Genomic DNA, 27,915 nt, shown 5'->3' on the forward strand with positions numbered 1-27,915 from the left:
GGCACCTGGGTCGTAGGTGGTGGCGATCAGCACGGCAGGGCAGGGTTCCCACCGCTGGGGCTCGGTACTTGCTCCGGGGCGGGCCACAGCTGGCACAGCGCTGTCCACTCGCTCAGGCGGCCCTGAACCTGCGGTACCTATGTTTATGCGGCATCAGCACCTCCTCTTCATGTACCTCCAAGCCGCCTGGAGCTTGCCGAGCTCGCCCAGGGAGGGCGCCAACAGCAATGGTTGAATGACATGACGCAGCTTCATAGTGGCTGCGCACGCTTCCAGGTTCGCTCTCGTCCGTCTACCTTCCGCCTGCCCAGTGGCCTGCATCTTTCTCGTTTTCTTAGATCAAATGCCAGCGACGCCCTGAACAGAGAACAGACGTCAGACATATAGGGCGGGACAAGCATTTTGCCAAAAGTGCTCTCTTTTCTTTTCTTCTGCTGCGTGTGAGAGAGGGAACCGAAACAAACGATCGCCATCTGCTGTTTCTTTATATTGAACAACGACCCCTCCTTTCTCTCTCTGTCCCTCCCATCACCTACAACACACCCACCCACTTCCCATCGGCATTTGCCCTTCGCCCATCGCCACACCGCTGCGATGCTCGAATACATCAGCTACAAAAAGTACAAGAAGTACAAGACAGACAAGGACGCCAAGGACGCAGTGGCCGCAGAGCATGAGCATCAGAGCAGCTCGAGGCCATCGGCCTCCCGCACCAACTCTCGCTCACAGCTGGCGCAGGAGCCTGGTCCCATTCTCGACAAGGACGACGAGGCCTTCTTCGCTTCCATTCTGAACTCTGACGAATACGACGGCCCGGCACCGCCTCTACCGCCTCGCACCGCCAGCACGTCCGATGTGAACTGGGACTCCTCCGACGAGTCGACCATTCGCGGCATCCAAAATGCCACCAAGGCGGCGCCGGCACCGCTGCCGATCAAGGAGAAGGAGAAGGAGAAGGAGAAGGAGAAAAAGTCACACAACCCCATCTCCTTCCTGCTCCACCGCAAGGACAAGGACAAGGACAAGCAGCTGGCCGTCGTCGAGCCAAAAAAGGTCGACCCGTCCGAGGAGGCCCGCGAGCGCGACGACCTCTCCCGCGTCCTCGACGACCTCAACCTCGGCGCCCAGAACAACAAGGCCTTCGCGCTGTCGGCCGAGTCGAACGAGCTCGTCCGCAAGTTCACCCTCGTGCTCAAGGACCTCGTCAACGGCGTGCCCACGGCCGTCGACGACCTCAAGGCCCTCGTCGACGACCGCGACGGCACCCTCAAGAAGAACTACGACAAGCTCCCCAGCAGCATGAAGAAGCTCGTCGCCGGCCTCCCCGACAAGGTCACCAAGCAGATGGGGCCCGAGATGATGGCCGCCGCCGCCGAGAGCCAGGGCATCAAGCGCGACCCCAACGCCGACGGCGCCGACATGAAGAGCGCCGCCAAGAGCCTGCTCATGCCCAAGAGCCTCAACGACCTCGTCACCAAGCCCGGCGCCATCATCGGCATGCTCAAGGCCATTGTCAACTTTTTGAAGCTGCGCTGGCCCGCCTTTATTGGCCTCAACGTCGTCTGGAGCGTGGCCATTTTCCGTACGTCATCCCTCCCCATCGCGTCCCCCTGGTTGATGAGACGAATGTCTGGTTGTTGACACGAATGCTAACCGGCCATCCAGTCCTCCTTCTCGTCCTCTGGTACTGCCACAAGCGCGGCCGCGAGGTCCGCCTCGAGCGCGAAAACTCGGAGCGCAACGGCCCCCCCATCGACGGTGCCGCCCGCGTCGAGGAGCTGCCCGACGACCCCATGCTGCCGGCCCCCGTGTCGCGTGCCTCGTCCTACCGCAGCTCCAGCAGCCGCAGCCACCACCGCGACCGCGACCGCGACCGCGAGAGCCACGGCCACGGCCGCCGGTCGCGCGACTCGCGCAGCGGCCGGGAGTCGAGGAGCGGGCGCGTGTCGCCGCTGAGTGAGGTCGACCCTGCCCTCGAGAGCCCTCGTCGCAGGCGGACGCACAGGTGATGCTGGCTTGCCAGTCATGTGAGATGCGAGAGGGGGCGGCATAGACTTGGATGAACGGTTCGATTCGATGGATTTGGATGAAAATGACCCCAGGATACCCCCAATGTTCTCTTAATATATAGTTTTGATGAATTGCCATGACAGTCATGAAGTTTCAAACAGCATCGTGCCCGTTTTAGTCCGCCATCCGTCCGTGCCTCATGTTATATATTGTGTCCCAAAGAGATAAGGAAGCGACGTACTGCATCACCTTGACCATCAACACCAAACGCCAGCCCAGGGTATCTCTCTCTCTTTCTCCCAAAAATTTAAAAAAAGCCAAACCGCCGCGCCTTGTCGACAAGCCTCTCAATCATCCTGCACGACCTCCTTGATCTCCTCCTGGTCAGGCAGGCCGACGTCGTTGCCGCCCTTGCGCTCGTCCTTGGCGTGATCGAGAACCTGTCCGCCGTCCTGCATCCAAAAGTCCACCTCGTCAATAATGTCGTAGACGACGTCCTCGGCAATCTGCTCCGTGTACCGGTCGGACACGGGCAGCAGCGGGGCCCGCGCGTCGTCGACGCCGCCCATGGCCATGTCTTCTTGGCCAGGGCTCGCGCCAGGGGGACACCAAAAGTCGGGTCCAAAGTTGACCTCGGCGGCGCCGCCGCGGAAGACGCTGACGGCGGGGTAGTACCCCAGCATGCCGTCGTCGAAGCCCTCGCGCGCGCCGGGGGCGGCGAGCGGCTTGGAGGCTGGCGGCAGGAAGACGAGGAGGTCCTCAAAGGCGGTGCCCATGGGCACGCCGTTCTTGTACACCTTGATGTGGGACCCCGGCAGAGTGCGCAGGGCGGGCAGGGCGTGGACGGGGTTGGGCTGCTCGGCCGAGTCGGGGTTGACGACGGGGTTGGGGCTCATGAGGTCCTCGAGCTCTTTGCACGTGTGGTAGTCGATCTGCTCGAAATAGATGTGGGCCTTGAAGCGGATGGGGATGCGGTCGCGCACAATGTTCGGGGCCTCGCTGGTCCCGCCGTGGGGGTCGCAGGAGGCGGACGTGTCGAGGTCGACGGCGGGGTTGTAGCGACCTGTGACGACCTTGCGGTGGAGGTGCTCAGAGGGTAGCTGAATCTCGAGGCCGATGACGTCGCCCTCCTGAATGTCCTCGCCGGCGGGGAAGAAGTCCTTGGGCCGGGACATGTAGACCTTCTGACCGGCCTTGTCGCGGATGCCGTAGCTATAGGCATCGAAGCCGACAGGCGCGTCGACGGCGGCCTCGCGACGCGCGAATCCCATGCGAACGTGGCCGTTGGACTCGGGGTCGCCGGGCTTGGGGTCCTTGACGATGCCTCTGTTGATCTTGACTTCGTAGTAGAAGCGACCCTGACGGATGGCAACATTGGCGCGGGTCATACGAAAGCCCTTGTGAGTGGTGATGTGGCGGCCGGACTGGTCGAAGAACATGTGGGTGGCCGAGTCCTCAAAGCTCATGTGAGGCCCATGGGGTAAGGGTTCGGTCTGGCGGTAGTAGAGGGACGAGGGAAAGGCGGGATCGGCGATGCAGTGGGTGTAGTGATAGCTCTTCTTGTTGTATACACTAGGCAGTCAGAGTCAGGCGCTGGGGTCACGTTTGGAGACGTTTGGAGCAGGAGCGACGTACTGGTCAGAGGTCTCGAAGAAAGCAATCTTGCCCTGTCCGTCGAGGGAGGGTACTTCGTGGTGGGAGATGAAGACGGGACCACGGGGCGGGTCGAAATCGGTCTGCTTCGCCGCGGGCAGCTTATACCGCAGCGGGCCCGACTCGGAGGACGAGGGTTCTTCCTTGTCCCGAGAAGGGGCATTTTTACTCTTGCCCTTGGGATCAGGGGTGCCGCGGTTGCTGTCGCCGCCAAAGGTGACCTTGGACTCGCGCTTCTTGTACGACTCCTTCTTGGCCCGCTTGTCGCGCGTGTGGGCAGGCATGTCGTCTGTGGACTGGGCCTGTGGCGTTGATCGTACGTCTGGGTTCAGGGGTGACGGGACTGAGGGAGCGTGGTCCTCCTCGATTGCTCGTTTCTGGGGAATGAACACTGCCGTGGTCGTCGCGGTTGTCGCTGGAGTGAAGGAGGTGCTGGGAGTCGAATCCCGTGGAGGAGTGTCTGCGTCGGCCATTGCGAAGTGACAGAACGGAACAATACAGAACAGAATGGACCAGATGAAAGCCAACCGGCGAAGCAACAAAGGGGATGCACCAGGCACGTAAAGGGGGGTTGCGTGGGTGGGTGACTTGAAAGGTTGACAGCGAGGAGGAAAGATTTCGGGATTGTCGCCAAGTCAGAATGGACGAGCTCCATAAGGTGCCTACCTCCCTGAGGTACCTACCTCCCTGAGGTGCCTAGGGGTACCTACCTAGGTACCTAGGTAGCTGGGCCAGTCACGGTCAGGGCGGCGCCTGCTCCCCGCGTTGCGAGCGCGTCCGAGCTCGTCCGAGCTGGACGTGTCGTCACAGGGCCCTTTGACAGGGGTAACTGCGCTGACCTCATCCTGGAGCTGCCCCAAGCCTGCCATGTCTACCCCTTGAATTTCTTCCCCATTACCATCTCGAATCCTTGGTCGAAGCATCTTGCAAGTCGGGCTCCTCATTTAGGCTCGCTACCTTTCAGAGCACTTCTAGGTCCACTAGGCTTCGCAGAAGGAGAATGTGCAGGATGCAAACTGTTCCAAACTTTGCCTCCTTTGCTGCCACTGTTTGCCGTCGTTGTATGTGTCTGAGCTGGCTCCACGAGCTCCTCGTCCTCCAGCCTTCGAGCTGCTGTCGTAGCATGATGGCAAGGGGCAGTATTCGAGCGGCATCCTTCGCGTCTGCTACAGGTCAACTTTCACATTACGAGTCAATAAAGCGTCTGTAGACCTTCAGGTGCCTCCATCTTCAACAAGCTTGTGTGCTCAAGAGCGTGGGCCTAGGCACTGCAGTTGAGCCCGCCGTCTTCACTACGGCACCATCTTGCCTGGACTGGTGATCTGGATCTGGTCAATAAACGCTGGTGTATTCATCCGACGCTGAATGAAAAGAGACTTGTCTTGCTCGTCCGAGCCAGCTCTATCGCTGTCAATGTCCGTCTATCCGGATCCTCCAACGCCGCCCTATGGGGTCCCCATGACTCTAGTTCTCTAGGTCCTACACATTGTACAGAAAATGCCCTCGATGTTGTACATGGATGCTCTCTCGCTCTCGCTCTCGCTCTCGCCTCTCTGCCGCGCCGTTGCGCATCCTGCCCTTTGTTCGTATCGCGCGCCGCTAAACCCCCTTCACATGGGCGCCACCTTCTCCTCGTCTCGCGGATCCCAGATCGACAACTCCCGCAGTAACCTCTGGTACAGGAACAGCATGCACCCGCTCTGGATAAACGTCCACACGCCGCGGGGACCCACGCCGCGGAACCAGCCCCCGAGGCCCTCGGTCTGGTAAATCACCCCGAGACCCTTGAGCACCGACATGGTCTTCAGGTTGACGGCGCCGAGGCGCGGCGTGTGCGTCGACGGCGAGGACGTCGAGATGTTGCGCTTCTGAGGATGTGACGCGTGCGCCGTCTTGTTCGTCGCCGCGCTGCTCGCCGCCGCCGCCTCGGGCGGAATGTGCACCTGCGTCTGCAGCCTCGTCTTGACAACGTCGAGCGGACACGTCACTATGCCCGCGAGACCGCCGGCTAGACCCCCCGTCAGCAGCTCGAGCGGCACGCCGACCTCGCGGCTTCCCTTGTAGGCGCGCGCCCAGGCGTGGAACTGCTCCCAGAACATGAGCTGCAGCGCGGAGAAGGGCAGGTCGCGGTACAGCGTCGCCTTGTAGCCGTGGAAGAGCGCCTTGGGGCCCTCCTGCCGGACGATCGTGCGCACGGCGTCCGTCGTGCCGCGGTAGTTGTAGCCCGAGCGGAAATACGGATTGTCGTAGCGGCCTTGGAGCTGCAGCCGCGTCTTGAGCACCTCGGAGGGGACGTAGACGATGGACGACGCCAGGTCGCCGAGGAAACCTATCGTCAGAGAGTCAGCACACGCGTTTTGGAAAGGGGGAGAGAAGCAGATGGAGAGCAGAGGTTCGTTCTGACGTACCGGCCGAGAAATAGGCGAGGTGGTGCGGCACCCCGCCATCGATCAACACGCGCTTGCTCCATTCATATGTGCCGAAGAAGAGCATGGTGCCCGGAAAGGAGCCGCCGAGGGCGGGCTTCCACCCGCCGTACAGGCCTCTGCGCACGCCCTCCTGCCGCCATATCGTGTAGTAGGATGTGGTGAGGCTGTTGTACTTGGGGGGCACGTGTGGGTCGCCCTGCTGGCGCGTCTTGACGGTGTCGAGGGAGTGCATGAGCATGTCGCCTGTCGAGCCGCCTATGCCGCCGGCGATCATGGCGTGCAGGTAGGGAGGGCGCGCCTCCTCGCCGAGGTCGGCATGGTCGGAGGCGGCGTTGCTCATGGCCTGTGCCTGTGCCTGTGCCTGGGCCCGGGCCTGGGCTGAGAGCGGTGACTGGTGGTGAGCGGCGTCTGGGGTGGTGGGGGTGCCGCGGTATCCAAGATTGGTGAGGAGGTCTGCGCCGGCCGCATGTCGATCGTCAAGAGGAGCCGGTGAGGAGGGCGTCGTGGGCGAGAAGAGACCAGTGATGCGGTCAGCGAGGGACATCGAGGTCGCCCGGAAGATGCGACGCCGAGGATCAACAGCTGGTCGACCGCCGCCGTCGAAAGGAGCGAGATGACTACTCAGCGGTCGATTCGGGAAGCAGGAAGATGAAGATGGGATGCTGGTCGATGTGGTGAGAGGGACGTGTCGAAGCCACAGGAAAAAGGCGGCGGCGGAGAAGCCGGTCGTGATGTCGCCAAGAGGCCTCCCCGGTGATGATGGGAGCGGGCTGAAGTTGCGGGAGGCAAAACTCGGCGCGGGGACGGAGATGCTACGTTGTTGCGGATGCGGTTTTGCTCTGCTTGACTGCTTGATAAGAGGCGGACGGTCCAGGGCAGGTTGAAAATTGCTGCAGGGGTCCAATTCCAGGCTCCATGCCGCGAGTGAGGGTTGAGGTCAGCGTCCGCCTCTCCGCACTAGGCCGCCCTTGACGTCTTAGGCCCACAGTCTGCGGTGTCCTGTTGTCCTCAAGTGGAAGTATCCGTGCTCTCGTAGAGCACCGTATTTGTGAAGGCATGTCGTGCTTCTGCCGGAGACGACGAGTTGTACTGTACGCAGTTGAAAATAGCTGACGATATGACGGATCGGGCTTGTCTTCTAGAAGAGTCATAATATATGCAGTCCCAGGGACACAGATTTATTTGCAAACCCACGAGGTCCACTTTGATCGGTGAGAAACAACTTTGACAGCTTCTATCCAGGCTCATCAACTGCTACCTCTCTCGGCCCTTATGTTCCCACCATCGTATCGGCCCAAACTTCTTCAACGGATACAAAAAGTGAGTCACCTTGCCCGTCACTAAGCTCATCGGCACCGGTCCATATGTGTTGCTGTCAATCGTCTTATCCCCATCGCCCTCCACCCAGATATGTCCCTGCGGCACCCGTGCCACTGGCTCCGGATACGGCGCCTTTGTCCTGACAACGTCACCCTCCACCGCGATGATCCTCTTGATAGAGATGGCCTCTGGGTTGTTGGGACTCCTACAACCACGTCAGCCTCAACGCGCCCGGCACCTCCTCTGAGCCCGGCACCGCTCACCTGAATGTCACAATCATGCCGCGTTCGAGGTCATACTGAGGCCACCACTTCCACGTGAGGACCTTGTCCTGCAACAGGCTGCTGTTGTAGTCCTCGTTGAAAAAGGGGTACATGGACGGTCCGTGGACGTTGTGTATTTCGGCGACGTAATTGTTGAACATGATGACCACGGGGATCCACGTCGCGTACCCGAGCAGGCGTTTAGAAAAGTCTGTGAGAAACGGCCGCGCCGTGAGCCATCGGAGGCGTGCGCTCATGTCGAGCTCCTGCTGCTGCTGCAGATGGAATTTCTGTCTCCCCTCCCCTTCTACACAATGATGAAAATCGGGCTGCTGAGTTTCGATCTGGAGTTCGTCATGGGTGAGGTGAGCGAGCTGGGCTCGGATGTGTTGCACTATTCCTGTCAAGAAAGGGCTCCCATTTCTTATCTTATCGTACCTGGCTTATCGCACTTTCATGCTCAAAGCCACCTCTCCATTTCGCACCACGAGCAAGTCAAAGTCTCTCACGTCCCGGCACACCATGCTCATCTTTCATTTCATAAAGTACACTGTGTAGAGTTTCATTGTATTCATCAACCCAAATCAGCACTACTTGCAGTGCCCCCCGCGACAATGCTTTTGACGCCCCCGAGACTCCTCTGGAAGGGTGGGCGCCGGGGGCTGGCAGCCTACCAGCCCCAACCCCGGACCCCAAGCCCTTCCCCTGACCCCGACCCTCGCTATATGTCGCGTAGCCCGTCTACGCGGCATCTAGCATCTATGCTCTCATGTCCGCGCCAAGCCAGATCCCCCACCGCTTCCGACTGAACAACTCCGCGTGCGCGGCGATTGGGCATGACGGGCCGGGCATTTTTCAAATGTTTTCGTGGAGACCGTCCCGAGCCGTCGCCGAATGATCGACCATCATCTCCTCAAACAGTGTCGGGGATGTCATCGTCGCTGCCGCTGACGCTCTCGTCACCGCTGACCTCGGCGTTCTCACGCTCGCGCTTCTCCATCAACGCCTGCAGCTCCGCGTCATCGCTCTCCGTGACGGCCTTGGGCTCCATCTTGACGATCAATTGTCCGCCGGCCGCCTCGATGCTCGTCCTAATGTCAACAATGGCCTCCTCCAGGCGAGTGATGCCGTGGCTCTTGTCGAGGCACGTGCTGGTGAGGACGTAGAGAGGGGGCGACACCAGCTTGACCTTGACCTGGGTCTCATCCGTGTTCCTCGACTCGGCGGTCCGCAGCGCAGTCTTGACGGCATCGATACCGTCGTAACCGAAGCAGGTCACTTCAACGTCGGCACGGACCTTGGTGGGCTGGGGTGTGAGGCGCTTTCCAATGTACGACTTGAGCTCCTCCGCAACCGCCTCCGAGGGGAAGGTGACGTCCTGCCAAACATCGGGGTTGCTACATGTCTCGTCAGCACAAACACGACCTTCTCCAGAAAAACAGTTGCCTTGCAAGCCTTACGTGATGGAGAGCTTGAAGGCGTCGATCGCGTGGCCGAACTTCTTGTTGAGCGGCCATGCTATGCTCTCGTACAGGGAGTCGATGGGAGTCAGGGTCTTCTCGGCGACGTGGCGCATGATGGAGTGGACCATCTTGCCTTTGTTGTAACGCTCCTCGCACTTGATGATATCCTCGGGGGACACACGACGCTTGCTGAGATCGATGTAACCCTTCTCCTTGTCGACACGAAGCACGACGACGACCTCGTTGCGGCCGACGCGGATAAGCTTTTGGATGGACCTGATACGACGTCTCGACAGCTCGGAAAGCAGAATCATGCCGTCAATGTTGTCGTACTCGAGGAGCTTGACGTAAGCACCCATCTCGGCAATCTGGAAACTCGTGTCAGACATGTCAACAACCTCTTGGAGAGCGCATCGCATCTCGAAACATGCTTGGGTGGAGAGCATGCAGAGCTCGGCGGTAGCAAACGGACCTGCTTGACGTTGACCCTGGAGAATCCATGTTAGCAATGAGGCCTTTGACTCGAGATGGTGTTCCGGAACAAAACGTACATGACGAACTCGTCAATCTCGGGATACTTGTTTTCGAAGTATCGAAAGTGGGAGTAGTTTGGCTCCGACATGGTGGCGGTTATGCGCGCGCTCGCGACTTTCGGCCTGACTGAGTGTGTGGTGTTGAAGGAGGGAAGATATGGGGCAAGGCGGGGTGAAGTGGCCGCTTGCTTTCGGGTGTAGCTCGATCGTCTTCGGGGTGGGTTTCCGTCGTCGTTCAAGGTCGAAATGGAATGATCGTAGCGGTGGAAGAAACGGCAACAGAGAGGTTTGACGTTTTCGAGTCGCGGATGCCGAGCGGATTCCGAATTCAGATCAGACAGACAATCGTAGCGTCGGGGAGGCAGGAGTCACAATTTTGGCCGCTCGTCGAAGAAATTGCGGCAGTGATGGTGGGGTGAGGCTTGGTGTGGCTGATGCCCCCAGCTATGGCGGCAACAGCCGGCAACAGCCCGCCCAAGCTTGCGCACACTGAATGGCAAGGAGTCGTTATCGCCACGTGACTGATACCCCTCTACCTCTTGTCGCAGTGCAGTCACCCAAGACTGTTGTAGAGCCAGACAGATGCATGGGGCATTTTCAGTGCTGTGAGCTCCAGGGCCGAAGCTAAGTAAACAAAAGCTTCCACGTCGGTGAACAAGCATCACGAGTATCCCCACCTCAGCAACCTGATCATGGCGCCCGGTAGGTTCTCTTCACTGCTATCCAATTTGATCACTTGGCCGGACGGTAGCTAATAGCGGTCATAGCAACTCAATTCGAGCTGGCGCAACCGCCCAACGATGCCGTCTCGTCCCTCTCTTATGCGCCCCAGAACTCGACAAGGCTCCTGGTTTCGTCGTGGGACAAGAACGTCTACCTCTACGACACCCACTCCGGCATTGAAGAGGCGCAGGGCACGCAGATCAGCACATTCGAACACCGCGCGCCAGTACTAGATGTCTGCTTCGGAGCCACCGACAACGAGGCGTACAGTGCATGCCTGGACTGGCAAGCCTACAAGTATGAGTGCCCCCCGTTCCGCCATGCGTGACTCCCAGACTGACCCGTCGCCCGTAGGATCGATCTTGAGACTGGCGAAAAGACATCAATTGCCAAGCACAGCGCGCCAGTACGATGTGTGGTCTACAGCCCCGAGCAATGTAGGCAGGCGCTCTTCTCTCGTGCTACCAAGTCACCGAGCTAACACCAGCTAGCCCTCCTCATCACCGCCTCCTGGGACCAGACCCTTCAGATTCACAACACAAAAGACCCCTCAGCACCCAACCTCACCATCTCCCTCCCCGGCAAACCCCACGCTCTCAGCGCAAGTCCTTCCAAGCTCGTTGTCGCCATGACCGCTCGCCTCGTCCACATCTACGACCTCACCCCCATCCCCGCCCTGTTCAGTGCCTCTTCTCCGCCCGAGATCAAGCCTTGGCAGCAGCGCGAGTCCTCTCTCAAGTTTCTCACTCGCGCCGTATCCTGCATGCCCAATGACGCTGGCTACGCCACCTCCAGCATCGAAGGCCGTGTCGCCGTCGAATGGTTCGAGGACTCCCCCGAGTCCCAGGCCCGCAAGTACGCGTTCAAGTGCCATAGACAAGCCGCCCCTGCCGACGAGAACGGCGCCGGTGCCGGCGATATTGTCTATCCGGTGAACGCTCTTGCTTTCCACCCCGTGTATGGCACCTTCGCCTCCGGAGGCGGCGACGGCACTGTCGCGCTATGGGACGCCGAGGCCAAGCGCCGCATGAAGCAGTACCAAAAGTTTCCCGACAGCGTCGCTGCCCTGGCCTTTTCTTCTGATGGCAAGTACCTCGCCATCGGCGTCTGCCCGGGCTTCGAGACGGGGATGGAGGACTACACTGGCGAGGGAAAGGCCAAGGTGTTGGTCAGGGAGCTCGGTGACGCGGAAGCCAAGGGCAAGGGCGCGAAATGAGGGGTGAAGAAACGGGACTCTGTCGCACAGCTGGCGCAAGGCGTTAGGTGGATCGGGAAAGGCTGTTTCACAGAAGCAGACGTGGGGGGTCAAAAGCTCCGGTTCTTGTTGATACCATATACAGGCAACTGAAAGATTAAGTCATGATATTTCATGCTGTCTCAAACCCGCGAAAAGGACCAACATATTGTAGTGGATCTTTGCGTGTCCATATGTGTGTCCTCCCTGGCTAACTCCAACGTGAAAAGCAACATCTTGAGTCCCTAGCACCATAATTCTGAAGCTGAACACAGATGGCGTTCTATCACCATATCCGCCCTCGTCTACTTGACGTCATGAAACATGCTTCCAGCACGTTGTTCGCTGTGGTAACGTCTGCCATAGAATTTTCCTCCGGACTTTTTGGTCGCTCGAACAGTGTTCTTGCAACTTACCGACCTTGTCAGTCGACCCGGTATTCGAATACTCTCAGTTACAGTGCCCCCTCTCTCAGGGAACAGCTTTATGTTGCGGTCCGGACTGTGTCGTGCGTTCCGCCTCGCAGAGTGCGTGATACTTTCATGGGTGGCCGCAGTAGTACAGTCAAGAGATGCAGTCTGTGCAAAAGCTTGGCTATCCGTCAACGCCAAAACCCGCCCTGTCGCATCGCGGGCGCGTGTTTGAACGCTTGGGACCAGATCATCATCTCCGTTGTAAATTGTAAGTTGTGTCTCTTCTTGGTCTTTGCTGGTAGACGCCAGATTCGATGCCAAGTCCACCGCTTCTGATTGACCATCCTCTGAAGCATCCGTGTCTCGACTGCTCTGAGATATCGAGTCTGACATTGACTCGTCATCGCTGAGGGACATTGCTTCCTCGTCATCCTCAGTTTCGTGGCCAGGTGTCTCATATCGGAATGCCCGCACCATCTTGAGATCTCCTGTCAACGTGCGACCAAATTGCAGAGGGCTTCGGCGTCGAGGTAGGCTTCTTCTGAACGAACGGAAGACAGTCGACTCCTGTCTTGAAGGCGGTCCTTTCTCTGTTGAAGAGTCCTTCAGAGGGTTGTCGCTTCCGGGAGTTATACTTGCGTCTTTGTTAATTATGTTTACTACATTCGGATGTTCTACACTAATCCCGCCCTGTCTTGGTTCACATATCTCTTGAATTGTCGGAAGAAGATCTGGGTCGATCTCGGGCATTCTGGGCCGCCGCTTGAGTCTGGCCAAGGTCGTTCGAGGCGCAGTAGTGATCGCAAGTTGACCCATGCCGCGTATGACGAGCTGCTTCCGTCGCTTTAGCCGAAGTTGCTTTCTTGTCGGGACAGATTCCATATCGTCAAAACCATCTCGACAGAGCAGCTCAAGCGCCTCTGGTCTCGAGCGAGTGCGGATGCGGGGCGGGTCGGGCAATCTGAAATCCTCGATCCGAATTCCACGGTTTAAGGTGGAGGATGCCCTTGGCCGTCCTCGTGGCTTTATTGGCTTCGGGATGATATTTGCGCTGGATCGGACTGCGATAGCTACCAAGTCAGGTGTAATCTCCCATACGTCTTATACTGGTCAGCAATGTGATCGGTTCGACTGCATGAGAACACACCATTCTCTTGTTTGATGGTCGCTTGAGATACCGAGACACGACCGCGGTTTTCATCTGCGCTATTTGTACTGCAGGAAGGTTCTTCTTGTTCTTGAGTTTCCGTTCTCGGCAAAAGCTCGTGCTCTTTGAAATTTTCAAACCTCTTAGAGGGGTTGAAATGGGGATTGGCCAGTCTGCTGACACCCTGAGTACCGCATCGGTACAAGAGAGTCGAGTCTGTCTGACTTCGAGTAGCTGCGACTCTATGAGGCATGTTCAATTGCAACTAGTATCCGAGTATAATAAGGTGGACTGCACAGGAGCTTTGGTTCTGTCCACAGTAGATTGCTCAGACTGGAGAACGAAGAGGGCGAATATCGTAAACTGGGGTGTTCTGTTGGTGGCATCTCTAGATGGGGAGGCACAGGCCGACCTCAAGAAGCTTCCCAGGTTGGCACAAGCCTTCTACCTGACTGAAGACTGCGAGTTTATGGGAAGGTACCATCCTGGTCAAGAGTAAATGGGTTCCATCCCATGGAATCAGCTCTGAGTTGCACTTGCCTCAATACACGTGGGAATCCACTCACTTAAGGTACCTAGCTACCCGTGGATGGCTGTAGCCCACGAATTAACACATTGCATGCAGCTGTTAGAAAATACATGTCTGGAAAGAAGGGCAGCCAAGCATGTCCGCATTGGGGGGGGGCGGTCCATTCTTCGACAACTACCTTACTCTGTACATCAGGGAGGCATTGCAAGTAGCATTGGAAGAATATCATGGCATTTTCTGCCAACTCCAGATCTCGGTTTAGGCTTATTGGTGCTCAAAAGACTCGAGGCTTTCACGTCTGAAAAAGATGTTGATGTCTTGGCGTCAGTCAGCCATGAGGTAGCCCCCTATTTTGCAGTCAAGTGGAAACAGCGTCCAGCCATGAACGTTGCGAAGCACAATTCCTGTCGGCCTTTCAAACATCCATCTGTCAGGTTACTCAATGAGTTCCTCTAGAACAGAATTCTGACAGGACTCGGTTCGGACTGTATGCACAAAAACGCATGGTCAACTACATGGACCAATGTTTTAGCAGTCCCTCGACCGCATGCGCCAACGACGTGTCCCTCCTCGGAGATCCTACTCCCCATCTTTGTTTGACTTGATGGCCTGCAGGATATGTCAGATCGAGGCTACAGAAAAAATTAAATTGGAGATCATACCTTCTGCTCCGGCACATAGTCGAAGTGACCGCCCATGTTCAGCAACCAAACGTTGCCAGGGTGCGAGGGAACATTCTGCCGCCAAAGGAAGTTATGTGGGAAACCAATGTCGAACGGCACTGCGTCATCGATTTCTCGGATGTCATCGTCAGTAAGGTCGAGCGCCAGTGCCTCAATATTAGATTTCAGATGGTCGATGGTGCGGCCGCCAATAATGGGGAAGACGTAGGGCGTCTTGTGCATGACGTACGCCAGGGCGACGCTCGTGATGATGGTGTTCTTTCGCTTAGCGATCTTCTCCAGCGCCTGGCTGGTCTTGATTTGCGCCTCGCTGGCCTCGGTCTTGCGGCCCTCCTGAGACTTGCGCTGCTCCTCCGTCTTGAAGGTGCCGCCGCCAAGGGCGCCCCAGGGGGCGAGGCCCATGCCCTCTGCCTTGGTCATGGGAATGATCTCGCGCTCAAAATCGCGCGAAGCAGCGGACCAGCGGCCCTGGTAGACAGAGAATTGGCGCAGACCGTGGTTGCGGGCGTACTCGTTCGCTTTGCTTCGTGTCTATCAGTGGGGAAATCTTATGTCGTGAGAAGGACTGTTGGCATACCTAACCACCCACGCCGGGGTGTCACTGATTCCGAGGTAGAGCACCTTGCCGGAGAGCACGAGCGCGTTCAGGCTCTGCATCATCTCGGGGATTGACGTGGAGTAGTCCCACCAGTGGACGTAGAGCAGGTCAATGTAGTCGGTCTGTAGCTTTCGCAAGCTGGCCTCGACAGAGGTGTGAAGACTCTTTGTGCCGTTGCCGGTGAAGTTGGCCATAATATTGGGCGCATTGGGGCCCGCAGCATAGTTGGTCGTGTACTTGGTTGCGATCACTGACGGAGAATTAGGCCTGACTCGAACATATTCGGGCTCAACAACAACACATACCCATCTGATCTCGGACATTTCTCTTCTTCATCCATTCTCCAATCCAGGTCTCTGACTCCTCGAACTGGTAGTTGTTCGCGGTGTCGATGAAGTTGCCGCCCTTGACACCGTCAGCAAATGCAGAAGAAAGCAGGAAAGTTCGGCCATCTACCTGACTGTAGAAATAATCAAGGATGTTCTCAACTGTGACCTGATCGCAGCTTCCCATCCAGCCCGTCCAGGCGTCGCCAAAGTTCATGGAGCCCAGACACAAAGGGCTCACTCGAACGGAAGCAGTGGGTGAGAGAATCCTGTAGCGAGCAAGCGCGCTCTTGGGAGGCGGGGCCATGGGAAGTGCCGACATTGTCGCAATTGTTCAGATACAAGGGGTCAGGGTAGGTGTACTTTGATTGCGAAATAGCTACTGTTTAGGGTTCCAGGGAGTAGAGCGTTTTCGGAAGTCTGGATCGAATAAGGTATAAGAGTAGAGGGGAGAGGGAGTAAGTTGGAAGATCCCAGGGAAGGTTAGGTGCAAGCTTTATAGTCAGAAGTTGCCTCGGGACCAGACAAACGGCAACTACGATGCCGATGGGGAATGGTGAACCAAGACACTCAACCTCAAGGAGGGGCATGCAACAAGGCAGATCCCAAGTTACCCACCGTGCCTACCTACCTACCTAGGTACCTAAGGTACCTACCCTAGGTAGGTATGTAGATATGAGTATTGAGATGCCATTGAACTCCTTACCTCTGATCCTCTAAGCCTTCGCCCCAAGCCCCAGTTAAGCTGCCGATGTAGCTGTAGGAATGATCTCATTAGGTACTGGTAGCTGCCCCCCTTTCAAGGTGCGACTCTCAGTACAAGAGCAGCGCACCGCTTAGAAATCTACAAAGTATAAATATGTATGCACCATCCAGACCAGTCTCGTTGTTTGGCCTAATACCGGACTAAACTCCGATCTTGCTGCTTCCTACATGGGTGCCCAAGGCACCTTGATGAAGCAGATGAATGGCGGGGTGAGTGATGCGGGGTGGTTCGGCTGTCAATCCGGCTGTCAATGACGCTTCAACAGAATGTAGGTACCTAAGGTTTGGTCTAGGTACTTTTGCCGTAAATGATGCGGCATAGTACCCGGAAGTGGAGTGGAGCTACATTACCCACTTAATGAAGGAAGCGACGATACTACGTATTCTCAAGGTTGATTCAGCAATCGAGCTGAGGCGGCGCCCTGATGCATCTGGCCTACAGCGAAGCTCTACGGAACCTCCCCCAGCTTCATTCAGATTTGGCACCCTATCAAAGGACACACACACACACACACGTAGTCACGTATGGGACCATCGAGAGATATACATGTTCCTCAGTTCAGTAGAATGTAGCAGGCTTTCATTTCCTTTCGAAAATGAAGTACTTACCATGACAGATGCCCTGAGCGTGGTCGAGGCAGGTCGTGATTTGATGGGCAGTGAGCGAACCTCCAACTGATTATGAAGGTCTTGACGGCATATAATAGAGTGCTGCAACGGCATGGCAAGTTATATGACCGTTTTACGAGTTCATACTTGCTGCACAAAAGACTAGGGATTCCTCCTTTCTGTGCCGTACGTACGTTGCGAAGTGAATTGTCGGAGTTAGCAACGGGGTCGGCCTGTGAAAGTAAAGTACTATCTGCTGACTATGATTCACTTACTCTTCTGTGTTTTAAGGCAATAAACTGGACAATCTCTCTTGAATAGTCCTGCTATTATCGAAACACTTTGCAGCCAGCAGAAGCCCGCCACCCGCGAAGGGGGGGCGGGATGCACCACTTCTTCAAGCCAACCAGGATTCCGAACCAATACCGGCACGGACCACCACCCGATGACTAAGAACTCCATACTCCAAATTCCATCGACGGGTCTTGCAAAACGTACGATGGCCATCACAGCGATGCCGTAAACCCTTCTGACATTGGACAATTGCAATCACCATCCCACTCAATCGCTACCGACTCTCGTCCCTGCTTGCAAGAGATGACCCGATAATCAGACACTGCCGACATGGCACATGACGACCCTTCACCATGTCGTCTCCTGCCCCCATCCCATCGAAAGCTGCCATCCATGCCCTTCGCGGGCTGCTCTTCGGCACATCTTGCTCAATTGTACTGCTCGCAGAAGAGAGACGGCGAAGAATAAGCATAGCTCGAGCGGCGGTCGAGAACGGGAGGAAGCTCAAGTCACTAAGATGCTACACCACGGCCGGCAGTTCAGCCCTCGAAGCATTGCAAGAAGACGGCACGTCAGACTCGATATTCATCAATCGGTCTTTCTACTCGAGGACCGACCCTTACGCTAGAAATTTCGGCTTTTCTGAGCCAGAATGGGCCGCACGACAACAAAAAGACACCGACGATCTCGGACCCGATCCCCGCCACCGACACTCAGGTCGAAGACGAGACTCAAACACATCACCGCCCTCCAACGCATCGAACCATCAGGAAGAAACATTATCGAGCAGATCCTCTGGCGCCGGTCTGGAGCCTTCACGCCTGGCATTGAGGTCCAGGGTCGATTCGATATTGATTCAACCAGGCCCGTCACGATTACCTGCGGCTGGGGCACCGAACGGCCCCAAGTCTATAATGCTTGCGCTCGAAGAGTTCTGGTCCCGAGCAGCTGATGGCCTACCTTCAGACTCTTCTTTGCGAAAACTTCAGAATGAGCCCCGGCATAGCGAACCTACAACGACCGCTGCGATGGAACTGGTTCGCCGAGCATATGCCTCGGTTGCAGACGCTGAGTGGCTTCCTCTGTGGCTTCTTCAACTTTGTCAACTCTTGTCGGTAGCGTGTCTACACGAGGGCGACAGCTTGACAGCTGGCAGAATTTTGGTCATGGTGACAAACCATGGGCCTGTTGCGAACGAGTACTTCCTCGCACACCAGCCGTTCCAACTCGTCGAGGCTCTGTTATCAAACCCCACTACAGGAGCCTCAGCTGATGGTCAGCCACCCGAAAGCTTACAGCTTGCGGCCGAAATTTTACTTGCCGAGATTTCGGACGACGTTGGATGTCGAGCCCAGCACGCCACGTTGGCCAGCAGAATTGTCAACCAGCTCTTGTCAACTGGCCATGTTGAAGCGGCAACAGAGGTTTTCAACAAGTCTAGGCAGGTTTGTCGCCTTGGGACAGCCAGTACCGTGAGGTTCATGGGACGCCTCCGTCGTGGTGACTGGCATGCCGAAGCGATCGACACCTTTGTAGGCCTGCGCACAGCGCATCTCGACAACACATCAGATCTTCAGAAGCTTTGCGATAGAATCCTTCACTCGGTTCTGCAAACAAAAGGATACGGCGCTGCCGAAGTGCTACGGACATGGCAGTGGTTACACGATAACGCCGGCGTGAGGATTCTACCCAGCTGGCCCGTTAGAGTTCTGCGCGCACATTGGCGTGGGTCGCAAAAGTACCGAGAATCCCGCGAGATTTATCAAGAATTGCGAGACAAGGAGTTCTGTGGGATCCAAGACACCTACAGCATACGATCAACAATGATCCAGATTGCGCTTGAAGCGGATGACGCGGTGCAAGCCAGTGTCTTGTTCGCAGAACTCCTCGCTCTATCTCACAAGGCCGGAACCGATGTCGAGCTGGCCTGTGCCTTTGCGAAACACGATGCGATGAAGTCCAAGTGGGACCGTGTCAAGTCCAGATTCGAGAAGGTCAATAACAGGGGCCCGCTCACCAAAGACGAGCAACAGGCATACGACGCCGGTTTTGGTGCCGTCCTGTCAGAGTACGCCAAGAGCCACACATGGGGCGAAACGGAGGAGTTTGTGGAAGAATACACACAAAAGCTCAGAGTGTCGCTCGATAATACTCTCGTCAACTTCATCGCGGACAAGCACGGAAGATGTCGCGAGTTCAAGGCGTTGGACCAGTGGCTCAGCTATTGCAAAGACGCCGGCTTCGTCACGACGGCTGCATTCTGGAAGTCCATGCTAGTCAAGTGCAAGAAGCAATGGGGCTATGGCGAGGTTGAGGCAGCGTCTCTTTTCAAGACCTTGCAAGAGCAGGATATCGAGTCGGACTTTCCAGAGGCGGAGGCGGTGGTCAGGAGCATGATGATACCGATCCAACGGGAGTTCCCTATGAAGCGAATCCGCATCGCTACGCCAAAGCGACCTATGGACATTGGATCGACATTCGAACGAATGAAACTGGATGCCCAGAAAGGCCAGTGGAAAAGTGTTCTCAGCACCTACAACCGCGCCGTGCGCAACGGGCAGGGTTACTCGAGCGGCTGTCTTCAGCTCGCCGTGCAAGCCAGCATGAAGGTCAACGAACCATCGACGGAGCACGCCGTGTCGTTGATTAGCAAGGCGCAGAGCGATGGTCACGACATTAGCAATGCCATGGTGCCCCTCGTATTGGCGGATCTGGATGAGATCCAGGCCGTGGGCCAACAGATGAGGGACAGCAGCGAGGCCCGCGCATCGGGCCCGGCAGCGGTGCGGCCGTTCCCGGCGATCCAGCGCCTTTTTTCGGACCTTCTCGAGCAGGGTCATCAAATCGACAACTTTGTGTTCCACCGGGCGGCGCAGGTGTGCCTGGCGCTGCGCAACTACCGCGAGGTCGTGACGATCTGCGTGTTCGCGGCACAGTGCAACGGGTCACGGGACCTGGCGTACAGCGTGTGGAACTTTTCGGACCTGTGCCAGGCGTTCACGAAGCAGCACGAATACGCGCGGCTGCGGTGGCTCATGAGCGACGTTTTGGGCCGCGACTACAGGATGACGAAGCAGTGCCGAACGAGCCTCAAGTGGGTGGTGCACTACCTGAAGCGGGCGTCCCAGGCCGACAAGGACGAGGATCTCAAGGCGTCAGACCTATCGATGCTGGCCTGTGTTGAGGAGACGCTGAAGAAGGTGACCAAGGAGAAGGCTCAGTGGAAGGCGAGCGAGCGGGCCAACGTCGCACAGATCGTGGCGCGCCAGAATGAGAAACAGGCACGCACGCGCAGGACAGAGGCAGGAGGTCTTGATTATTACGCGCCGTTGCGCCGAGGACTGGACGGAAAGCCGCCACGATGGTCAGGGCGAGTCGAGGAGGAACAAGAAGACGGATCTACGGCTGTCGGCAACAAGGCCGAGGCGTAGAGACGAGGTGTACATTACTGTGCTATTTAGAGCAGCAGCGTCGGTGGCAGCATTGTATCAGTAAAGCTGTCTGCGTTAGATGTATACCCTACGTAAGGTACGCCGTTGGGCGTGAAATGTACAGCCTTTTGTGTATGCATGGGCTCGGGCAAGCTGGCATGCTGGCAAGCTCCGATCATGTTGCTGATGATGTTGAGTGTGGTTGGCTTCTGCATTACATAAGCTACCTATCAAATATGCCCGACCCATGTCTCGAGCAATGGATGGAGGACGCGGCATGTGTCGAACGATGCAAAAGCCAGGAACGCATCCATGACGAGCATGCGAGCATGTGAAGGAGGGGCCTAGTCAGGGCGCTGGGGGCGGTGAGTGGGCCACGAAAGCCAGCCGGGGGGTTTAGTGGGATCGCATAGGGGGGCTTGGGGGGAGGGCAAGGGGGGCAAGGGGGGGCCACAGGGAGGGACCCGAGATACCACAGTGGGTTACAGGGACCACACGGTAAACAGCCTCGAGGCATGGCGTAGGGGGGCAAAAGGGGGGGCAAAGGGGTCAGAAGCAGGCTCGTCATTGGCCCGATCCGCGGACGGTGGGAGCCGCCATGGCAGTGGGACGACTGTTGGCCCCTAATGGCCTGGAATGGTCCCAGATGGTCCCTGTCTTCAATTTTCTCCCGGCCGCCTGCCCACCTCATTGATCTATGAGCAGACCACTTTCCACCGCCATCCCACCCGTCGTCGGCCGACAAACAATTTAATCGTCCTATCCTCTCTTCGCATGCTCACGAACTCGATCTCCCTTGGTCTCTGTTAGCATTAATATTTGTTAGTTTCTTGCGAAAATATCTACGCCGACGCTGCTTCGACCACCCATCATCTATCTACTTGATTGGACCTTCCGCCCCCCTCTTCCAAGATCTCGAGAAGACCCCCTCGATCGTCGACAGTTCTTCTATGGCCTCAATCCAACCTCAGACCGTCACACAAGCCGCCCTCAACACACCACATTTTCCAATGAGTACCACAACAACAAGTTCAACGACAACGGCAGCGGCCGATGCTCGTGCCGAGCGCCGTGCGCAATATCATGAGGCCGACGTGGTAGTGGTTGGTGCTGGCATCTTTGGCTGTGCCGTCGCCTACGCCATGGGCCAGCAGGGCCGCAGTGTCCTGCTGCTCGAGCGCTGGATGAAGGAGCCCGACCGTATCGTTGGTGAGCTGCTGCAGCCTGGTGGTGTCGCTGCCCTGCGCAAGCTTGGCCTGGGCCACTGTCTCGAGGGCATCGACTCGATCCCCTGCTATGGTTTTGACGTCACCTTCCACGGCGAGTCCTGCAATATTCCCTTTCCATCACTCGACGAGAACGGCGACGTCGTCATCTTGCCAGGCCACGCCAATGCCAATGCCACGACGCCCGACGCCAAGAAGACACAGGGTCGCGCTTTCCACCACGGACGCTTCGTCGCCAACCTGCGCCGCGCGTGCCAGGGCCAGAAGAACATCACCGTCGTCGAGACCGAGGTGACGGGCATGATCCGTGGCGAGGAGTCGGACCAGGTGCTCGGTGTCACAGCCCGCACTGTTAACCCCTCGAGCGGCGCGAAGGAGGCCGACTACTTCTTCGGCCAGCTCACCATTATTGCCGACGGCTACGCTTCCAAGTTCCGGAAGGATCTCATCCCCCAGCAGCCCGTCGTCAAGTCCAAGTTCTACGCCCTCGAGCTCGTCGACGCCCCGCTGCCGAGCCCCCGCTTCGGCCACGTCTTCATCGGAGGAGCCTACCCTGTTCTCATGTATCAGATCGGCAGCCACGAGACGCGTGCTCTCATCGACGTCCCTGCCAACATCCCTGAGGCCGCGCCGGCCGCTGGTGGCGTCCGCGGCTACATCTCCAACTGCGTGCTGCCCTCGCTGCCGCCCCAGCTGCAGCCCTGCGTGGCGGCGGCGCTCGAGGACGGCAAGATCCCGCGCTCCATGCCCAACTCATGGCTGCCGCCCTCGCGCCAGCCGCGGACCCAGGGCGTCCTCCTCCTCGGCGACGCCATGAACATGCGTCACCCCCTGACGGGCGGCGGCATGACCGTGGCGTTCAACGACGCCGTCCTCGTCGCCGACCTCCTGCATCCGGACGTCATCCCCGACCTCGGCGACGGCGCCGCCGTCCGCCGGGCCATGGACACGTTCCACTGGCGCCGCAAGTCCCTGACCTGCATCATCAACGTCCTCGCCCAGGCCCTCTACAGCCTCTTCGCCGCCGACGACCGCCTCCTGCGCGCCCTGCAAAAGGGCTGCTTCGACTACTTCAAGCGTGGCCACGCCACCGTGCCCATGGGCCTCATGGGCGGCCTCATCCAGCGCCCTGCCATCCTCGCCTACCACTTCTTCACCGTCGCCTTTGTCGCCATCTGGATCAACGCCTGCGACCTCGTCTCCGGCCCGCTCGGCTTCCTCAAGGCCCCGCTCGCCGTCGTCGACGCCATTCTCATCCTGTGGAAGGCGAGCATGGTCTTCCTGCCGCTCATCTTCCGCGAGGCGCAATGAGGTGCCTTGGAGTGAGTACCTAGAAGAAAAACAAGAGGCGAGAGTATGGGCCAGCGGTCGCTTGACAGTTTCATGATGAGGCATGTGATATAGGGATTGCATTTGTTTTCTTGATTGGTTAGAGATACCTGGAGCTTCTGTCAGGGGGCCTTTGTACATATCCTTTTTGTTTCTCCCCCGGTGTTACCCGGGGCGGCGTCGTGGTGTGGAGTTGTTTGGCTCGGTATCATCCTGAGAGGGAAGGAGAGAGAGAGGAACATAGTATAATGTAATCAAGTCCTGCTGCCACAACACATGGCAGCAGTTACTTCAGGAGCCCATAGTCTCGTGTCACCATGCCAATGTCATCATGTCAATGTCACCATGCATGTGATTCAAGAAGGAACAACTGCAGTCGTGATTCATCATTCGGATCATGTCCGTGGGCCAGCAGGCCCGTCTACTCTGTGTACACTTTCTCTGCCTCGACACGCTATAGCGAGGGCACTACGTCAATCGGCGGCGGTAGACGCCCATCATCCAGCTGGCGCGCAGGACGGCGAGGCCGACGGCCATGCGGATGCTGTCGGCGATGAGGCTGACCTTGGAGCCGTCGACCTCGTGCCAGTCAATGGGGACCTCGGCGACCCGGATGCCGGGGCTGGTGCCGATAACAGCGCCGTCGGCACCGAGGACGGGGGCGGGGGGCGCGCTCTCGGCGAGGAGGAGCATCTCAATGTCGAAGATCCAGCCCTCGGCATGCATGTAGGGCACGACGTGGGGCAGGGCGGCGCGCGTGAAGAGCTTGAAGCCGCACTGCGTGTCGGCGAGGCGGCTCGTGGCGGGGGGCGTGAGGATAGTGAGGACGAGGTGGAAGGAGCGCATGAGGAAGTTGCGGACGAAGGAGCGCTGGACGACGGCGGCCGAGCCGACGAGGTGGGCGCGCGAGCCAATGGCCACGCCGCGGTGGGCGCCGTCGACGACCTCCTCGGCGCCTTCGATGAGCTTGCCGAGGTCGCTGAAGCGGGAGGCGCCGTCGGCGTCGGCAAAGAGGACGTACTCGCCGCGGGCGTGGCGCATTCCGTGCGTCACGGCGCCGCCCTTGCCGCGGTTGGCCGCCAGGCGAACGACGCGCAGCGTGTCGTGCAGGGCGTGCTTACGGGCAAAGGCGAGGGCGACCGAGATGGTGGCGTCGGAGGAGCCGTCGTCAATGATGAGGATCTCGTAGCCGGTGAGATTGTCGGAGGGGGCGTTCTGGACCCGACGGTGCGGGGAGGGCGTGCGCTTGGCCGAGGGGGGCGGCGAGAGGGTGGAGGTAGAGGCAGGGCGGCCAAAGTTGGCGTCGAGATAGGTCACGGCCTCTTCAAGCGCCGGCAAGATGCGTGCCTCCTCGTTGTAGGCAGGTATGACGACGGTGACGCGGACAGAGGCGGGCTCGATGGTGCCCGAGTCGGGAAGGGGTACGTTGGATGGGTCAGAGAGCTTGGTGGCCGTCTCCGAAGCCTGACGCTCAGCAAGCCAACGGTCGAACCAGCAGGGGAGTGCATGGGTGACTGTGTCGTCCGAGTCTGGGGTCGTCGTGGAGTATGTCTTTTCGGAGGGAAGAACGGCGCGGGGCTTGGGAGCGATGGCGTGCAGGAGGAGGAGGAGCTGGAGGGGTTGTCAGTGATTGTCAGTGATTGTGTGGAAACGACATTGTGGTTGTAAATAGCAGCTGAAGCTTACGGCGTGGTAGGCGACGAAGAGAAGGGCCACGAAGCCAAGGACCAGCGCCGGCCACGAGAGGTGGGTGGCAGTGTGCACGATGTCATTCATGGTTATGGTTATGGCAGTCGCGGCTGTACGTGTGGATGTGAACGAGAAGGCAGTCAAAGAAAGGACGGCTGCACGCCAAGTACAATCACTGGGTCGTCACAGCGGCCGCAACGACGACCTTGACCTTTGCAACGTTTCGGTTACAAAGGTAGTGTTGATGTTGTCGTGAGGAAGAGCTCAGAAGGCTCCAGACCCCAAAGATGGCGAACGGCAGGTGGGAGCGAAGCCTCAGACGTCAGACACGAAGACGGAAGGAACAACGTGGAGGGTCTTTCGTGGCGCCCGAGGCTGCCCAATCGACCTTGTCACTAGACGCGCTGATGCAGGTCCCCAGCGTGTCTCGCAGCCTTGCAGCTAGCACACGTCCCTCCACAGTACGTACCTCGTGCCCTGGCTTGCCTGGCTCAACACCAACAGCGCTATCGAGTACGTACCGTCTTGGGCTTGGCTCTTTCTTCACCCTAGGAATGAGAATGCTCGACCAAGACCTATCATCAACACATGTTCGCTTTCTACCGCCATTCAGATGTTCATCAAGCAGGCTGGGGAAAATTGTTGAATGAATTTATCCCTACTTGCGTTCGCACATCATCTCTAACTTACATGTCATGATATTCATCAGCATGCTTACAGACAAGCTGCATTCTCCGCCATCATTAACTTTTGATACCATCATGGCCGGCCCAGCCTGGCTCGAACATCGGCCGTCGTCACCTTCTCCCTCTCCACCTCACTGACAATACCTCCTGTTGTCTGAGGCCCCTGGTACCCCTTTCGAGCATGGATGAACCACCAGAGGCCCACCAGGATGGTGAAGCCGCCCCAGATCAACGACGCATAATTCATACTTGCTGCATCCGTTGGCAGAAAATACGGAAAGCAATAAATGACAAACCACACTGTCATGTACGCACACGCCATGCCATTCACCGCAAACCCAATCCATCCGCGCATGTGGAAAGGCCCGTACGAAACATTCTTTCGTCCCGTCACCAGGTTCGGCAGGATCGCAGCCAGATAGGAGCTGCTCGACGTCAAGATGAAACTGCCCACAAGTGCATTGAATGCCGTTGTGCTGCCCACATAAATGGCTCCGAGAATCGTCACCAGGACCGCCGTCACCAGCGTCGACCGCAGTGGCATATCCAGCCTGCCGTTGACCTCGCCCAGAAACCCTGGCACCGGCGTCGCCCCGTCGCGCGCCAGCGCCCAGAGCGTCCGTCCGCAGATCATGTACAGGCCCATGATCGTGAGCCCGATACAGATCATGATGAGCGCCAAAAGGCCTGTGGCCCCGGCCGCTGATCCGGTGGCTTGGCGGTAGATTTCAGCGATGGGATAACGTGACTCGAATAAGGCGTCGAGATCGTTGATGCCGTACATGATGGCCACGAGGTAACAAAATCCTGTTACGAAGCCGATACTCATCTGCATGCCGATAGCAATGGGCACGTTGCGGTGTGGCAAGGCAATCTCCTCCGCCAAGTGCGTTGTCGCGTCCACGGCCCCCACACTATATGCTCCGTTGAGCATGCCCGCGAGGAAAACGAAGCCGTCGGGGTACCCAATATCTGCCGACCACTCCTTCCAGACAAATGAAGATGTTGCATGCGGCGGTCTCCCACCTCGGCCAGGCATAACTGCGACGACGACGACCGTGATGAAGAAGCCGCCGAGGATAGCGAAAATGCCAAATTTGTCCAGTGCTGGCTGCGCCTTGTTGGCCGAACAAACCGCGGCACACGCGAGCCATGTCGACAGCAGGTATGCAACGAAAACGTGCCATGGCTGCACAACCACGTCTGGGTGATTCAGGGCGTACATCTGCACAACGGTGTTGCCAAAGATGGAGGACATGCTCGCCAGCCCCACGACCCAGGCGAGATAGTTCCACCAGCCGGCGAAGAAGCCGATTCCACGTCCCCAGCGCCGGCCCGGCGTGACGGATGCCCAGTGATAGACGCCCGCCGACGACGGGATGGCGCTTGCCAGCTCGGCAATGCTGGCGGCGACGGTCCAGTAACACACGGACACGGCTAGGAACTCGTACAAAACGCCAGGCGGGCCGCCGTTAAAAATCGCCACAAGGATGGATCCGCCGATGGCAGGCCAGACATTGCCGACTGTGAGGCCAACGCCAGCGAGGGCTGCCAAGCTAAAGTTGCGTGAGAGCTGTTGGACGTGTCCAGAGGCGTTTATCAGGTCGACAGAGGCCGTCGTGTTGAGGTCAACATGGTGCCCGTTTCTGGCTTCGGGCGTGGACTTCGTCTCGTCAATTTTGTCGTCAACGTCGGTCATGATCTCAATTTTCCAACATGTACTTCGTCCGCACAATTGATGGGAGAGGGGATATATCAGTGTCGAATAGCGGGGGGCTGATGCACATCTTGTATCCCCTCACGCTGCCCCCGGACCCAGGCCAAGTAGACAATGCAACGGTAGCCAACCATGTTGTCCTACCCCAAGATAACGATGCTGGCTCACTGTAGTCCAGTGTCGATCTTCGAGCCAGCCACGGTCCTGCCTGTCCGAGACTAAGGCACGAACGGCCACGCCTTGGCAAGTCGAAGCAGAAACGTCCCGTGAAAGGAGACTGTCGGGCAGAGGCCCCTTTTGAACCTGAACCCTGGATTATCTGCAGCCCCTTCCCTTGGTGGCCAAGCAGAAGAAGGATCCCCGTCATGTCCAATGAGAGCAAACGACAGCCCCGGATCTTCCATCTCATTGAATTGCCGAATTGCCCGATAGCAAGGCGAGGTGAAGTACGGACCGGACGGCCTTCGGGTGCAATTTGCCTTTCGGTCCCGGGGCCGGAGAGGGGCGGTTTGCCGGGCTTGTGCATTGTCTTATCCTCTCTCTATGCATCAGCGCCAGCACAGTCGCAGATCACGCCAGTTGGTGGTCGCCTTGCATGAGGTCCCCATCGCCACCGACTCGCATCCAATATACCTTGTAATCTATCGATATGCGCTCTTCAGCCCAGCCCCAGAGCGTGGTCCAGCCCTCTGCACTCACTGTTCTAACCTGCATGGGCCCTCGCAAGCGAACCATGAGACCCAGCCCAGGCCTGCCTCGACCGCTGGCCCTTTCTCTACTCTCTTCTTCTGCCCACATCATCCGAGATGAGGGTAGCATCGCCGACGCAGCCTGCCGCGAAACCA

The 27,915-nt window shown here is 57.9% G+C and overlaps 11 protein-coding genes across 11 annotated transcripts; 4 read left to right on the forward strand and 7 right to left on the reverse strand.

Annotated features, from left to right (window-relative positions):
- Positions 1-594: 594 nt before the first annotated feature.
- On the forward strand, positions 595-2,009 carry VDAG_01926 (uncharacterized protein; the record flags this gene model as incomplete). The annotated part of the gene is made up of 2 exons (XM_009657955.1): positions 595-1,582; positions 1,666-2,009. The coding sequence occupies 2 exons, from the start codon at positions 595-597 to the stop codon at positions 2,007-2,009; spliced, it is 1,332 nt and encodes a 443-aa protein (XP_009656250.1).
- Positions 2,010-2,357: 348 nt separating this feature from the next.
- On the reverse strand, positions 2,358-4,136 carry VDAG_01927 (Set1 complex component ash2; the record flags this gene model as incomplete). The annotated part of the gene is made up of 2 exons (XM_009657956.1): positions 2,358-3,582; positions 3,646-4,136. 2 exons carry the CDS (start codon positions 4,134-4,136, stop codon positions 2,358-2,360), a joined length of 1,716 nt encoding a protein of 571 aa, XP_009656251.1.
- A 1,137-nt stretch (positions 4,137-5,273) lies between these two features.
- VDAG_01928 (solute carrier family 25 member 38) lies at positions 5,274-6,636 on the reverse strand (the record flags this gene model as incomplete). The annotated part of the gene is made up of 2 exons (XM_009657957.1): positions 5,274-5,992; positions 6,072-6,636. The coding sequence occupies 2 exons, from the start codon at positions 6,634-6,636 to the stop codon at positions 5,274-5,276; spliced, it is 1,284 nt and encodes a 427-aa protein (XP_009656252.1).
- Positions 6,637-7,298: 662 nt separating this feature from the next.
- On the reverse strand, positions 7,299-8,031 carry VDAG_01929 (mitochondrial inner membrane protease subunit 2). The gene is made up of 2 exons (XM_009657958.1): positions 7,676-8,031; positions 7,299-7,617 (listed from the first exon to the last, which is right to left on the reverse strand). Exons 1-2 carry the CDS (start codon positions 7,930-7,932, stop codon positions 7,347-7,349), a joined length of 528 nt encoding a protein of 175 aa, XP_009656253.1. The 5' UTR covers positions 7,933-8,031; the 3' UTR covers positions 7,299-7,346.
- A 557-nt stretch (positions 8,032-8,588) lies between these two features.
- On the reverse strand, positions 8,589-9,760 carry VDAG_01930 (eukaryotic translation initiation factor 2 subunit alpha; the record flags this gene model as incomplete). Its single annotated transcript, XM_009657959.1, has 4 exons — positions 8,589-9,072; positions 9,136-9,506; positions 9,611-9,626; positions 9,690-9,760. 4 exons carry the CDS (start codon positions 9,758-9,760, stop codon positions 8,589-8,591), a joined length of 942 nt encoding a protein of 313 aa, XP_009656254.1.
- Positions 9,761-10,363: 603 nt separating this feature from the next.
- Positions 10,364-11,610, forward strand: VDAG_01931 (mitotic checkpoint protein BUB3; the record flags this gene model as incomplete). Its single annotated transcript, XM_009657960.1, has 4 exons — positions 10,364-10,373; positions 10,439-10,691; positions 10,749-10,831; positions 10,886-11,610. The coding sequence occupies 4 exons, from the start codon at positions 10,364-10,366 to the stop codon at positions 11,608-11,610; spliced, it is 1,071 nt and encodes a 356-aa protein (XP_009656255.1).
- Positions 11,611-14,373: 2,763 nt separating this feature from the next.
- On the reverse strand, positions 14,374-15,646 carry VDAG_01932 (norsolorinic acid reductase; the record flags this gene model as incomplete). The annotated part of the gene is made up of 4 exons (XM_009657961.1): positions 14,374-14,923; positions 14,978-15,248; positions 15,304-15,403; positions 15,455-15,646. 4 exons carry the CDS (start codon positions 15,644-15,646, stop codon positions 14,374-14,376), a joined length of 1,113 nt encoding a protein of 370 aa, XP_009656256.1.
- A 3,169-nt stretch (positions 15,647-18,815) lies between these two features.
- On the forward strand, positions 18,816-20,423 carry VDAG_01933 (uncharacterized protein; the record flags this gene model as incomplete). The annotated part of the gene is made up of 1 exon (XM_009657962.1): positions 18,816-20,423. The coding sequence occupies one exon, from the start codon at positions 18,816-18,818 to the stop codon at positions 20,421-20,423; it is 1,608 nt and encodes a 535-aa protein (XP_009656257.1).
- An 834-nt stretch (positions 20,424-21,257) lies between these two features.
- On the forward strand, positions 21,258-22,960 carry VDAG_01934 (squalene monooxygenase; the record flags this gene model as incomplete). The annotated part of the gene is made up of 1 exon (XM_009657963.1): positions 21,258-22,960. Exon 1 carries the CDS (start codon positions 21,434-21,436, stop codon positions 22,958-22,960), a length of 1,527 nt encoding a protein of 508 aa, XP_009656258.1. The 5' UTR covers positions 21,258-21,433.
- A 486-nt stretch (positions 22,961-23,446) lies between these two features.
- VDAG_01935 (dolichyl-phosphate beta-glucosyltransferase) lies at positions 23,447-24,754 on the reverse strand (the record flags this gene model as incomplete). The annotated part of the gene is made up of 2 exons (XM_009657964.1): positions 23,447-24,589; positions 24,665-24,754. 2 exons carry the CDS (start codon positions 24,752-24,754, stop codon positions 23,447-23,449), a joined length of 1,233 nt encoding a protein of 410 aa, XP_009656259.1.
- Positions 24,755-25,426: 672 nt separating this feature from the next.
- Positions 25,427-27,052, reverse strand: VDAG_01936 (uncharacterized protein; the record flags this gene model as incomplete). Its single annotated transcript, XM_009657965.1, has 2 exons — positions 25,427-25,605; positions 25,669-27,052. The coding sequence occupies 2 exons, from the start codon at positions 27,050-27,052 to the stop codon at positions 25,427-25,429; spliced, it is 1,563 nt and encodes a 520-aa protein (XP_009656260.1).
- Between the last annotated feature and the right edge of the window lie 863 nt (positions 27,053-27,915).

This window comes from Verticillium dahliae, genomic scaffold, assembly GCF_000150675.1.
Source record: "Verticillium dahliae VdLs.17 supercont1.3 genomic scaffold, whole genome shotgun sequence".
NCBI lineage: Eukaryota > Fungi > Ascomycota > Sordariomycetes > Glomerellales > Plectosphaerellaceae > Verticillium > Verticillium dahliae.

What these genes read in the sequence shown, in the direction of transcription:
- VDAG_01929 (XM_009657958.1), bottom strand. Translation starts at nt 7,932, where the DNA reads ATGAGCGCACGCCTCCGATGGCTCACGGCGCGGCCGTTTCTCACAGAC. An exon ending in GGCATGATTGTGACATTCAG is followed by an intron (nt 7,618 to 7,675) that starts GTGAGCGGTGCC and finishes ACGTGGTTGTAG; the next exon opens with GAGTCCCAACAACCCAGAGG.